Source organism: Pelodiscus sinensis, chromosome 3 (genome assembly GCF_052426305.1).
Source record: "Pelodiscus sinensis isolate ZL-2025 chromosome 3, ASM5242630v1, whole genome shotgun sequence".
Lineage (NCBI taxonomy): Eukaryota > Metazoa > Chordata > Testudines > Trionychidae > Pelodiscus > Pelodiscus sinensis.
In genome coordinates, this window is record NC_143054.1 from 145,974,106 (window position 1) to 145,987,003 (window position 12,898).

The window sequence follows — 12,898 nt, forward strand, 5'->3', positions numbered from 1 at the left end:
GAGCAGAGGGGAGGAGTGGGTGCCCGGAGAAGAGACATTAAAGGGAGGGGTGGGCATGAGGAAGGCAGGGGATGGAGCAAGTCATATGTGAGGGGCATGAGGACTGGGACAGAGGGTGGTGAGAGGGTGGGCACCAGGAACAAAGAGGGCAAGGAGGGCAGGAGCAGTCAGGGAAGGGGGAGGCACTGGATAGGGGTAAGGGAAGGTACAGGTGCCAGTGGATTGTGGTGAAACAAAAGGGCGGACACATGGAGGGAAGGGACGGGTACCAGAGGAGAGAGGCAGGGCAGGTTGCTAGAGGGAGGTATTAGGAGAGGGGATGGGGAGAGGTAGCTACAGATGATCAGAGTGGGGCTAGAGGAGGAGTGGACACAGAGGGAAGAGAAGAGCTGGCACAGGGGAGGAGGCACATCCCAGGAGGGCTGAGGGGAGTGAGAAGGGCAGGAGTCAGGACAGCGGGGGGCGGGGGCATCAGGTGAGCAGATGAGGGGAGGGGAGGAGAGGAGACATGGAAGCAGAAGGAAAAGGGAGAGGTTCATAAGATATTTATAAATAACATAGGTGCCGCAGTGGACTCAATGCTGGTGCACAAGACAAAATTCTGCTCACGGGAGGAAAATCTTAGCGGGACACTTCCCCCAGACTATCCCCCTGAGTAAATGCAATCCAAATTGGGTTAATGCAATTGCAAGATAGTTGCCGGGGGAGAAGGAGGTCCTGTAGGGGCCAAACCCATCCCTATTGGCAGCCCCACTCGCCAACAGCACGGTTTCGTGCGGTTCTGCGCTCTGTGCATGCGCAGATCATTCTGCTCATGCGCCAATTGCTCTGCGCTGGCTCTTCCGGGTTTAAATCTACTTGCCATGGGTAGACCTGCCTATTGGTATAGGACATTGGGAGGAGGTCTTAGAGGTGTCACATGACACCCTTTAGTTCTGGTCCCTGTCCATCTTGACCCCTGGAGTACTACCTCCAGGGGCATGGCTGATGAGGGTCAGGGGGCATGGCTAATGTGCTCCATATTTTCTGATGTTGGTTCAGAAAATATGTTCACGGTAAAAGTCTTTCACACTGTGTAGGCCTTTCTGCCCTGGGAGGGCCACTTAAAATCATTGTCTCGGCTCCACAACCAGCCCCCTATTCCGCCCCAAGCACGTCACAGCCGCCTCCCTCCAAGGCTGGCAGCCAGCCTCATACACTGGGGCCATGTCTACACTGGCGGGTTCTTGCACAAGAATGGCCGTTCTTCTGCAGAGCGTCCACACTGCCCGCCCGCCCTTGCGCAAAAAGATTTACAGTAAAGCGTGGGAAGGCAGGGCTTCTTGCGCAAGAGCGAGGCTCTTTTCTAACAGGTGTAAGCTCTCTTTGTGCAATAGCGCTTGCTTAAGAGGGCAGTGTTGATGTGGGGCAGGGGGGTCTTGTGCAAGAAAGCCCTGTGGCTAAATGGCCATCAGAGCTTTCTTGCTCAAGAGAGCTCCACAGTGCCGTGCATGCTCTTGTGCAAAAGCACATGGCAGCGTGGATGTGCTCTTGTGCAAGATGTTCTTGTGCATGAACCTGCCAGTGTAGGAACAGGACCCTCACACAGACCCTATCGGCTCCCTCCCGGCTGCTCACTGCCTCCCCCGCCCCCGTGGCACGCCGCTGCGCCGCCTGCCCGGGCCCCGCCCCGTCCCTGCCACCCCTTCCTCGCTCCCCCATGGCGCCATGTGCGGCTGATGCCCAGCTGCCCCCCCCCGGCACCTACCCCTGCCTGCTGCCGTCTACCCAGGGGCTTCACCCGGGCATAGATCTGGATCGTTTGCTTCACCATCCCGCCGCTCATGGACCGGGGAGGAAAGGAGGAACTAGGCCCTGTATAGCAACGGTAACCAAGGAACACTACCCAGCATGCTCCGCGCCAGGCGGCGAGAGGCGGGGGCGCGCCCGCGAGCTACGCAAGTGCGCCCTGGAGAGCGGTAACTAAGCGGTGGCTGGCGCCGGGGCCTGCTTTATGCCGGTGGCGAGCGCCGCGCGGGGCTCCCAGGCCCTGCAGGGCTCGCGGCGGTGCCCTGCTCGCTCCCTGGCTGCACTTTGGTGCCCCGGCTGTTCCCTGTGCCGGGCCCTCGCCCAGGCCTGTAACATGGGCTGCGTCCCGCGAACGCCGCTATTTGCAGCCCGGCCCGGGGTTCTGTGGTCCCTGCCAGAACTGTGCGCCCTTCCCTCGCCACGCGCGGGCGGTCAGTGAGAGCGTGGCAAGGCCCCTGTGCTGAGAGCCAGAGTCTGCAGCGTTTGGGGGGTTGCCTTAAGCCACTGCTCCTTGAGCGGCGTGAGACTTCGCTAGCTCTCAGGGCAGAGAAAAGCTCACCCATCAATCAAACCAAAACAGACACACTGTACTTGTTTAAGAGTAAGTCTCCTGTGGTTTAAATCAATTCATTGGGGGGCCTGATTCGTGTTTTTTGAATCTCAGTCTGGGTGACCCTGCAATTGATATTGTTATACCCTTTTGAGAGAGAAATTGTTAGGTACAAGAACATGGACTGGAGGGTGTATGTAGAGTCACAAAGGACAATGATAAATGACAGCAAAGTGAGTTAGGGCAAGTCTATGGGTATGGCACATGATAACATTTTAGGTCTGGTCATGTTTATTATATTCACTAAGGCTACATCTACACTGCAACCTTATTTCAGTGTTTGCATCTTCAAAGCAAGCCCGTTATTGCAGGCTCACTATTTGGACATCCCAGTAAACTTCATTCTGCGAGGAGTAAGGGATGTTTCACGATAGCACTTTATTTCAAAATTTGGCACTATGTAGATAGCTTATTTCATCATTTGGCACTATGTGCAGTTTTGGGGAGGGAACAGCAGTTTTTCACCCTTGAGAATGACATGAGGCAGAATGGAGAAAAAGGGACAACTGTGATGAGGGGAAAAGAATAGCTCCAACCCTCAATTATTGACAATAAGATGAGGGGGTTGGAATGGAAACCCTTTACAAAATCTAAAGAAGTGATCAGACTTTCTGGTGATGCAGTAGCAAGAAGTAGCATTGCAGTTGGAAAAGGAGCCTGCTGCTAGATACAGATGCACAAAGCCTGTGGGGGAAACTGCAGGAACTCTTGAGTTATGGCTTATGCCCATGGTCACCAACAGGTTGATCAGTCGATCGCGAGACGTCTTGTCCGCCACGCCCCCATTTCCCTCCCACCCCGGAGAAGCCCCACTACCTACCTCAAGTGAAAATGGAGGTAGTGTCACCTTCTCAGGATGGACAGAAGTCCCGAAGCTTAGCGCCACTTCCGGCGATTCTGGAAGTGCGCTAGCTGCTCTGCCGGGTGTACTGTGGGAGGGAGCATTGGCTCCCTGCACTGCACAGGAGGGGTGAGTCAGCCCCGGGGGAGGCATGCGCGAGGCTTCTCTGCACGGGGGAAGGGTGTCGGCCCCAGGGCAGGTATGCGCGGGGTTTCCCTGCGTGGGGGGGGGGGGGGAGCGTTGGCCCTGGGACAGGTGCGCATGGGGCTTCCCTGTGCGGGGGAGAGTGTTGGCCTGGGGCAGACGCGCGCAGGGCTTCCCTGCGCCGAGGGGGTGTCGGTCTCGGGGCAGGTGCGCATGCGGGGCTTCCCTGTGCCACGGAGGGGAGAGGGTCGATCCCGGGGCAGACACACGCGGGCCCGGAGGAGGCATGCGCTGGCTTCCCTCGGGGGGGGGGGGGAGGGGAATCCTGAGAGGAGGCAGATGCAGGGGATTTTCTGCCTCCACTGGCGCCCCACTTCCAGGCTCCCACTCCCCGCTCCCCAGCCCCCACTCCCCAGCCACAGAACTCTGTCCCCATTCCTGTTCCCACTCCCCAAACTCTGTCCCCACTCCCTCGTCTCCAGCTACAGAATTCTGTCCCCACTCCCCTGTCCCCAGCTACAGAACTCTTTCCCTATTCCCATCCCCATTCCCCGAACTCTGTCCCCACTCGCACCCTGTCCCCAGCTGCAGAAACCTGCCCCACTGGCACTCTGTCCCCTGCTGCAGAACCCTGTCCTCTGCCCTCCCAGCACCTTGTTCCCTCTGCCCTGCCCCCAGCCGCAGAACTCTGGCCGCACAAAATGTATAATTATAAATGCTTTATTTTAGATTTAAATAGCATGAATAAAAAGCAGACCATTTATTTCATAACTATAAACATGTCATTTTAATTTTATATATCGCATAATTTAAAAATAAACTGTTTATCAGAGTGTGTAAGTAAGGACTGGAGATAGCAAGTGGTGGACAGGAGGAGAATAGAGAGGGTGGGGCTTCAAGGAAGGGGCGGGGATTCAAGGAAGGGGCAGGGCCATAGATCTTTGCCTGTTCTGAGATTTAAAAAGTGATATTGGGTGTAAAAAGGTTGGAGACCACTGGCTTATGCACTAATTGTTACTACATGTCAGAGGTCTGTAACCTATGGCTCTCAAGCCAAATATTGCTCATTATGGGACACCTCGCATTGGCCACTGTTGGCAGACAGGATACTGGGCTGGATGGACCTTTGGTTTGACCCAGTATAGCCATTCTTATGTACCAAATATGGCTCTTTTGTCATTCCCAAAATACATGCAACTTTTTAAATTAAAATACAAAAATTAATTCAAAATTTTAAAAACACATAATTACTCGTGTAGTTTGATTGCGTGCATGAACCTGAATTTGACCAGTGATTATGTAAATTTCAAAGAAATATGCGAAAAGAGTCAGCAGCCGAAGTCCCATTAAATAAAGTCTGTGAGTACAATATTTCATTTATGCTACTATTAATCATTATGTCAAATATCAAAAATTTATTTTGCATATGTTTAGTCATGCATATGGGCATTCTTATACAACTGTTGACCACTTGTTCTGAATTTGGATGTAGTTTGGCTCTTCAGTTTGAAAAGGTTGCCATCCCCTGCTATATGGAAAGAACCTTTTGTGAGCATCAGGAAGACAGTGTGGAGAGTTCCAATGACCCACCAGACTATGAAACTCAATCTTGCTTATAGATGATACCTGATTTTCCTCAAAATAATTTCCCCCAATTAGCTACAGCAGCATAGCCAGTTGCCCTGAGAAGTCCAAGCCCTCGGATGGACTGACCCTAACTTTGAGTTTAGGGGATTTTGGGGATTTCTCTTCTGTCAGTTGTAGTACATCATTTTGTTTGAGGCATGTGCAAGACTCCTTATTGGGAATGTATCACTCGACTAAACCTAGTTGCTGAAGAGCCTTCAGCTCTTGCCTATGAGTTTTTGGTACAATTAGCATACTACCAAATACTATTTTTGAAAAAAAGACCACAGTATTTCAGCAACTCCAGCAGCTGAGGATTTTATAGAGTTGCATCTTATATATAAATTCCAGTTTCTGGTAATTTCATGGTAAAATTGCTCATAGAATTTTGAATTAGTAGTTTAAATATTATAATTAATCATCTCTTTGACTCCCCTATTTTTTATCTAATTAATAAGTAATATGGCTCACAATAGATACTGGAAAATGGAAGTTCAGGGAGTATATTCCATGATGTCACTTAGCAACCTACATGCCTCCAAATAAACAGCCTTGTAAGTTTCATAATAGCCTAAACTTTTATTTTTATTTTTTGTAAGTTTGGCATTTTGTAGGCTTTATTTATTCTTGGCAGCTACCATGGCTCTTTGGCTGGGATGACAGTTAGATGCTAGAACACTCAAATGTTTCCATGGATCAGCTGGATGAATGCAGGGCCAAAGCTCTTTTGCCAAAGGCTAAATTTGTCACGTCATCCAGCTCCTGGGAAACCTGTGTCTCTATGTGGCTCTTCCACATGGTCAGACAACCTCTTGTGCCTTTTTAAATGAACAATATTTAAAATATGAAACTTGGCCTTTGGATGAAAGTTCAAATACAACAACTTTAGCATCTGATAGAAACTCTGTTGGGGACTACAGTTGGTATTTGTAAAAAGGACTGCAACATTTGGGGGTAGCAGAAGATGGAGGATGAGATAGTATATTGACAGTCTACACAGATTCCGCCCATAATCCCAAACTGTACCCCATCCCAGAATATTTTGGTGTTTTAGCCTAAATCTTCATCAGTTAAATAGTTAACAGCATTGACATTTAAATTGTCAACAGCTGAGTTTGGTATTAACAGTCCATTGAGAGGATATGGGATGATTTCATTCCCTCCTCTCCCTTTCAGATTACTTGTACATTTTGTCTCTTTGAAGACAAAGCTACATCATGGCACGTGTAATGGTTAAGCTTGGCAAATATCTTGAATTATCCCTGCTGTTTTGTCCATTTCGTGGCATTCGTACCAAACACATTTCTTTTTTTCTAAAAATGTAGGTATTGTTAGACAAAGCCAAGACTGGGAAAATCTTAAAATACCCTCCCCAGTACTTTATTTTTATTCATTTTGGAATTTTTATAAAGCAAATGAAAAACACATGAAAGAATATGGAACAAAATAAGGAACTTCTAGGACTCTGCTTCAGGAGCCAATAACATTTTTGGCTGAAGACTTTTTTTTTCTAAATTATCAGCTGAGTCCCCTATTGGAAACTACAATGATAGCAAATTTAAACTAATATACTTATACGGCAGTGCTGATATTATCTCTAGTGGATCTTTTTACACCCAAGATCACTTTTTAAAACTCAGAACAGGCAAAGATCTACCGCTCCACCCGTTCCTTGAAGCCCCACCCTCTCTATTCTCCTCCTGTCCATCACTTGCTATCCCCAGCCCTTTCTTACACACTCTGATAAACAGTTTATTTTTAAATTATGCGATATATAAAATTAAAATGACATGTTTATAGTTATGAAATAAATGGTCTGTTTTTTATTCATGCTATTTAAATCTAAAATAAAGCATTTATAATTATACATTTTGTGCGGCCAGAGTTCTGCGGCTGGGGGCAGGACAGAGGGAACAAGGTGCTGGGAGGGCAGAGGACAGGGTTCTGCAGCAGGGGACAGAGTGCCAGTGGGGCAGGTTTCTGCAGCTGGGGACAGGATGCCAGTGGGGACAGAGTTCGGGGAATGGGGACGGGAATAGGAAAAGAGTTCTGTAGCTGGGGACAGGGGAGTGGGGACAGAATTCTGTAGCTGGAGACGAGGGAGTGGGGACAGAGTTTGGGGAGTGGGAACAGGAATGGGGACAGAGTTCTGTGGCTGAGGAGTGGGGGCTGAGGAGTGGGGAGTGGGAGCTGGGAAGTGGAGTGCCAGTGGAGGCAGAAAATCCCCTGCATCTGCCTCCTCCCAGGATTCCTCCCCCCCCTCCCCCAGGGAAGCCAGCGCGTGCCTACTCTGGGCCCGACTCGTCCCCCCTCCCCCGGCCCAGGGAAACCCCGTGCGTGCCCCCCCCCCCCCCGCAGCGCAGGGAAGCCCTGCGTGCGCCTTCCCTGGGGCTGACGCCCCCTCCCCCCGGTGCAGGGAAGCCCCATGCACATCTGCCCCGGGGCCTCCCCTCCTCCCCCCCACCAGGCAGGGAAGCCCCTCACGCGTGCCTGCCCCAGGGCTGATATCCCCCCGGTGCAGGGAAGCCCTGTGCGCATCTGCCCTGGGGCTGACTCACCCCTCCTGTGCAGTGCAGGGAGCCGATGCTCCCTCTCTCAGTACACCCGGAAGAGCAGCTAGCACAATTCCGGAATCGCCAGAAGTGGTGCTAAGCTGCGGGACTTCAGTCATCTCGGGAAGCCGACACTACCTCCATTTTCACTTGAGGTAGGTAATGGGGCTTTTCTGGAGTGAGAGGGAAATGGGGATGGGGCAGACAGGACACTTTGCGATCGACTGGTCGAGGCCTGTTGGTGACCACGGCTCTAGTGACTCCTTCTCCTCAAGCTTTCTGCCCCATTGTTTTCTGCTACTTCATAATGGGGACAAATTTCTAAAATCATCATCTCTTCTTGAACCTTCCCATTCCAATCCTCAGTCCTGAATCTTCTCCCGCCTTGGGACAACTGTAATGCAGAGTGATCCTGGGCTGTAAAGGAACCAAAGAGATCTGCAAATTTCTGTCTGTTCAGTGTCCTCAATGAATAATCTATTTTATATTCAATACAAGACAAGTCTCTTCTCTTCCATGAAAAAGGCAATCTATCAGACTTTGCAAAAGACCGAGAAACTTTTTTCTGTATTATTTCAAATACTATAGCATCTAGGAGGATCCATTGTGGGAGACACTGTACAAACTCAGGATAAAAAGAAGTCCTTGTCCCAAACAACTAACAACCAAGGCATACAACAAGAGATGATAGATGGAGATGGGCGGAGAGACGGGAGTACAAGGAAGCAATATTGGTGAGAATGATTAGGTTACTACCGATCATTCTCAAACTTGTCATAGGCATTGGAGGCAAAGGAGAGTTTTAAGAAGGATAATGGGAAGCTGTGTGGATGTTTGCAGGAAGATCCCCAAAGCTTGAGTGGGAGCATGGGGAAAAAAAATATGAAAGTGCTTGTTTGAAAATTTAACAGGTGGGTAATGAAAGCTGGCAAAATGGACCAATTGGAGAAAGGAGCAAACATTTCAGTAGTGAATGAAAAATAGATTTGGGTGGGGATATACTGTGAAGCACCTTGAAAGTGAATAAAAGAATCTTTTGTTTGATGTAATAGAAAAGGGGAGCCAGTGGAAGTCTTCAAAGACAAATTTGTCCTACTTAAAGCAACAAACTACAGAAATTATCTTTCTAGCAGTAGTCTGAACAATATCTGTGAGCCACGATTTCCAGAAAGGGCAGGTGGGGCTCGAACCCTCAAGCTCATGCTCCAGAGGCAGGCATTATTTCAAAATAAATTCCAAAATAACGGGCAGCTTATTCCGAAATCTGTAAACATCATTCTGTGAAGAATAACGCATATTCTAATAAAGGGTATGTCTACACTGCATTCGTCTTTCGAGAAAGGAATGCAAATTAAAACAGACAAAATTGCAAATGAAGTGCGGATTTGAATTTCCCGTGCTTCATTTGCATAATTGCAACCGGACACATTTTTGAAATACCCTATTTCAAGATAAAAAAACACTGTTTAGGTGCGGTTATGTTGAGAAAAAACACTTCTTTTGAAATAACCCTTACTCTTTATAAAATGAGTGGATAGCGCGTTCACCTGTGGAGTGCAGGGTGGTGGGTTCTAGTTCCCCAACCATGGGAGCGGACAGACAGAACTGGAGCTGGCTCCGAGAGGGGAAGGCAGGAAGGTAGGGTGCTGGGGTGGCTTAGCGGAGAGAGTGCTTTCCTGGGGAGCGCAGGGTGGTGGGTTTTAGTCCACTGACTCCGACCCTGGGAGCGGATGCACAGAACTGGGAGCCGGCTGTGGCAGGGGGAAAGGCAGCATAAAGGGCACCCTGAAGTTAAGGTGGAAGGGTGGGTCCAGGGGTGGCTGAGCAGATAGGGCATTGGAGTGCAGAGTGGTGGGTTCTAGAACCCCAAGGCTGACGGACGCAACTGGAGCTAGCTGTGTCAGGGGGAAGGCAGGATAAAGGGCACCTGAAGGAAGGGTGGTGTGGTGGGTCCTGCTGTGGCTTAGTGGGTAGCATGTTCATCAGGGGAGCTCAGGTTGTTGAGTTCTAGTCTCCTGCGCACCTCCCTCCCCCAGGGAGCGGAGGGACAGAACTGGCCCTGGCAGGGGGACAGGCGGGATGAGGGGCACCCTGAAGGTAGGGTGGTAGAGTGGTTTCCGGCATGGCTTACTGGATAGGGCATTTGCCTGAGGAGCACAGGATGGTGGCTTCTAATTCAGCCTGACCCTGACCTGGGGAGCAGAGGGACAAAACTGGAGCTAGCTCCCACAGGGGGAAGGCTGGATAAGGGTTAGGGTTAGCTTCACAGAGGTTTCTTATCCCAAAGAAGGAAATGCAGGTATTTTGGGGGCTAACTAGGTTGTCCTAAGATTGATTTCATAATTCTGTGAGTGTGTAGGACACATACATTCTGTTACTGAATTGCACACAGAGTTTTAATTGGCTCTGAAAACAATTTTTACCATACTCTAAAACATACTGAGGGGAACATCTGCTTAAAAGTAACGTGCAACTTAGAAACGTTCTCTGACCCTTTCAAACAAAATACAAGATTTTTTTTATTCATGCATTTTCCAACAGTGTTTATGCAATCTAATTTTTTTTACGAGGCTACATATTTTAAAACAATGAGGAAAAGAGAATTAGGCTTTTAGATATGTTTATTTGACAGCTTCCAGCTTTTTGTTTAAAATAAACCAACTAATATAACTCATTCAAGCCCCACATGCCAGGTATAGTCAGTGCTGAGTGATTTTGTCATATGCTAGTATTTTGTGCCCAGAGTGGTAGTTAAGAAATCCTATAAATGGGTAAGAGTTGGTAGTTAAGGGATGCAGACATCATTTGCTTGTCACTGTGCAAAGGCAGACTTCCTGTCTGATTCATCAGTGGCCAAAAAGACGTGTTTTAAAAATATTAATATATTTACCCAACTTTGACTTTGCTTCTCTATCCTCACCACTAATTTTCCTTCAGAAAGACTGGAGGAAGGTGCCCAACTGTTCACCCAATTACTGCTAGCAACTCTGTTTATTGTCCAGTGTGTTTATAGTACATATTAGTAATTAGGCCAAAGAGTTTTAAAGGTATTTTGAGTTGCTGCATTAAATATAACACATAACTGCTCTAGGACCCTAAATCTCATTTTCAAAAGGGATTTTGGTACTTGAAAAAAGGCTCCTAAATCAGGTAGGCATTATGATTCTATGATGCTGAGCACAATAATACCTAAATACCTTTGTGGCAAGGTTGGGCCGCCTGGCCCCTGCCGGCCCCCGGGCCGCTCCCTCGCCTGCGTCTCTCACCCACAGTCTCTGCCCCCGAGTTCCGGCCCCGCTGTCCGGGCCCCCGGGCTTGTGCCCGCCGTACCCAGGCTTACGCTCAGCCCATGTGCGCCGGCGGGCCCCCCGCACTCAGCTCCACCCACAAACCAGTCCCGGGGGCTTGCCCTCCGGTGGGCCCGGCCTTCGGTCCTCCTTGGTTGTCGGAAGTGAAGCCGTCCACCTTCGGCCCCAGTCCTTGGAGTCCCGGGCCGGGTGGTTTCGCCCCGGGTATGGGCTGCGGGGGTCCGGGCCTCCTCCTCCGATCCTCCGCCTTCCCCGGCTCTGCCGGCTCCGCTCCCCGGGTTACCTGCGGGGTCAAGGGAAATGCCGGCAGCCTCCTTCCCTTCCAGCCCCTCCCCCTTTTGAGCCGGTACGCCGGGGACGTGCCGCTCTACCTTGCGTCCCCCGCCCGCCTCCTCCTGGGTCCTGCCGCCTGCCGCGCCCGGGTTACCTTTGGCCACGCGCCCCCGCTTGTTCTCCTACCCGGCGCCCGACCGCGGTTTGTCCGCCGGGGCGCTTTTCCCCGGGCTCAGCCCTGCCGCGCCGCTCGGCGCTTCCCTGCGGGCAGGGCTGTCAGTGTGGGGAGTTTCCTCCCCGTCACACACCTCCCCTTCCAGTCCCGTAGTCCTTTCCTTCCACACCCCCATTCCCCCACAACGCGACAAGAAATCTGCGTTCCCACCCCGCCTTGTGCGCCACCGAGAACTTGTACTGTTGTAAGAACAGGTACCACCTCATTATATGCGGGTTTGCCTCCCGCATATTATGCATCCATTGCAGGGGCGCGTGGTCGGTTACCAACTGAAACGTGCCCCCTAACAGGTAGCAACGGAGCGCTTCTACTGCCCAGTGCACTGCCAGGGCCTCCCGCTTGATAGTGGAGTACATCTGTTCTCGCGGCAGCAGTTTGCGGCTCAGGTAGAGTATCGGCCTCTCGGTGTTGCCCTGTCGTTGGGCTAGGACTGCCCCTAGCCCCACGTCAGAGGCGTCGGTTTGTACCAGGAAGGGTTTTGTGAAGTCCGGTTGCGCCAGCACCGGGGATCGGGTAAGGGCCCTCTTCAGTTGTTGGAACGCCTCCTCGCATTGTGGGGTCCACTGCACCTTCTGGGTGGGCCCGCCCTTTGTCAGGTCCGTTAAAGGGGCGGCTATCGTAGCGAAGCGCGGTATAAACCGCCTGTAATAGCCCGCCAGGCCCAAGAATTGCTGAACTTGCTTTTTCGTCGTGGGGGCTGGGTGGTCTCGTACAGCCTCGACTTTGTCCATTTGGGGCTTCAGTTGCCCGTTCCCCACGATATACCCTAGGTAGGCCACCTCGTCCTGAGCAAAAGCGCACTTGCCGGGGTTCGCGGTCAGCCGGGCTTTTTCTAGAGTTTCCAGGATGTGCGCGGATGTGCCCTAGGTGTTCCTGCCACGATGTGCTGTACACTACCACGTCGTCAATATATGCCGCCGCGTATGCCCGGTGCTCTTCCAGGAGGTGGTCCATCATCCGCTGGAACGTGGCGGCGGCACCGTTCAATCCGAAGGGCATGGTCAGGAAGTGGTAGAGCCCAAATGGTGTCGCAAATGCGGTTTTTTCCTGGGACGCCGGCGTGAGGGGGATCTGCCAGTATCCCCTGGTGAGGTCGAGGGTCGTCAGGTACCGGGCCTTCCCCAGCCTTTCCAGCAGCTCCTCCGTCCGTGGCATAGGGTATGCATTGAATTTGGAGAGAGCATTCACCTTGCGGAAGTCTATGCAGAAGCGCAGCGTCCCGTCTCGCTTGGGTACCAGGACAATCGGACTCCGCCACTCACTCTTCAATTTCTGGATTACGCCCATCTGTAACATTTTCCTCAACTCCTCTTGCACCATCCCCCATAACTTCCTGGGGAGCGGCCGCAGCGGTTCCCACATCCTCCGCCCAGGTGTGGTCTGGATGTGATGGTGTGCCACCTCGGTGCGTCCGGGTTGCGTCGATAAAACCGCCGCGAAGGACCGGAGTAGGGTTCGCATTTCTTCTTTCTGGGGGTTGGTCAACGCGAGCCCCAGGTGCGGCTCCCTCCCTGGCTGGCT

At 51.2% G+C, this 12,898-nt stretch overlaps 2 protein-coding genes across 3 annotated transcripts in view; one reads left to right on the forward strand and one right to left on the reverse strand.

Moving 5' to 3' along the window:
• Nucleotides 1–1,871, reverse strand: part of KIF6 (kinesin family member 6) — a 380,441-nt gene extending 378,570 nt beyond the window's left edge. For both annotated transcript variants that reach the window (XM_075925091.2, XM_075925090.2), the window contains exon 1: nucleotides 1,748–1,871. In XM_075925091.2, the coding sequence (XP_075781206.2) occupies nucleotides 1,748–1,825 (78 nt within the window). In that variant the 5' untranslated portion in view covers nucleotides 1,826–1,871. The remainder of the gene's footprint in view (nucleotides 1–1,747) is intronic.
• Nucleotides 1,849–12,898, forward strand: part of DAAM2 (dishevelled associated activator of morphogenesis 2) — a 371,485-nt gene continuing 360,435 nt past the window's right edge. Inside the window, exon 1 of the mRNA XM_089777421.1 lies at nucleotides 1,849–1,867. The gene's annotated coding sequence lies outside the window, so the exon portion shown is untranslated. The remainder of the gene's footprint in view (nucleotides 1,868–12,898) is intronic.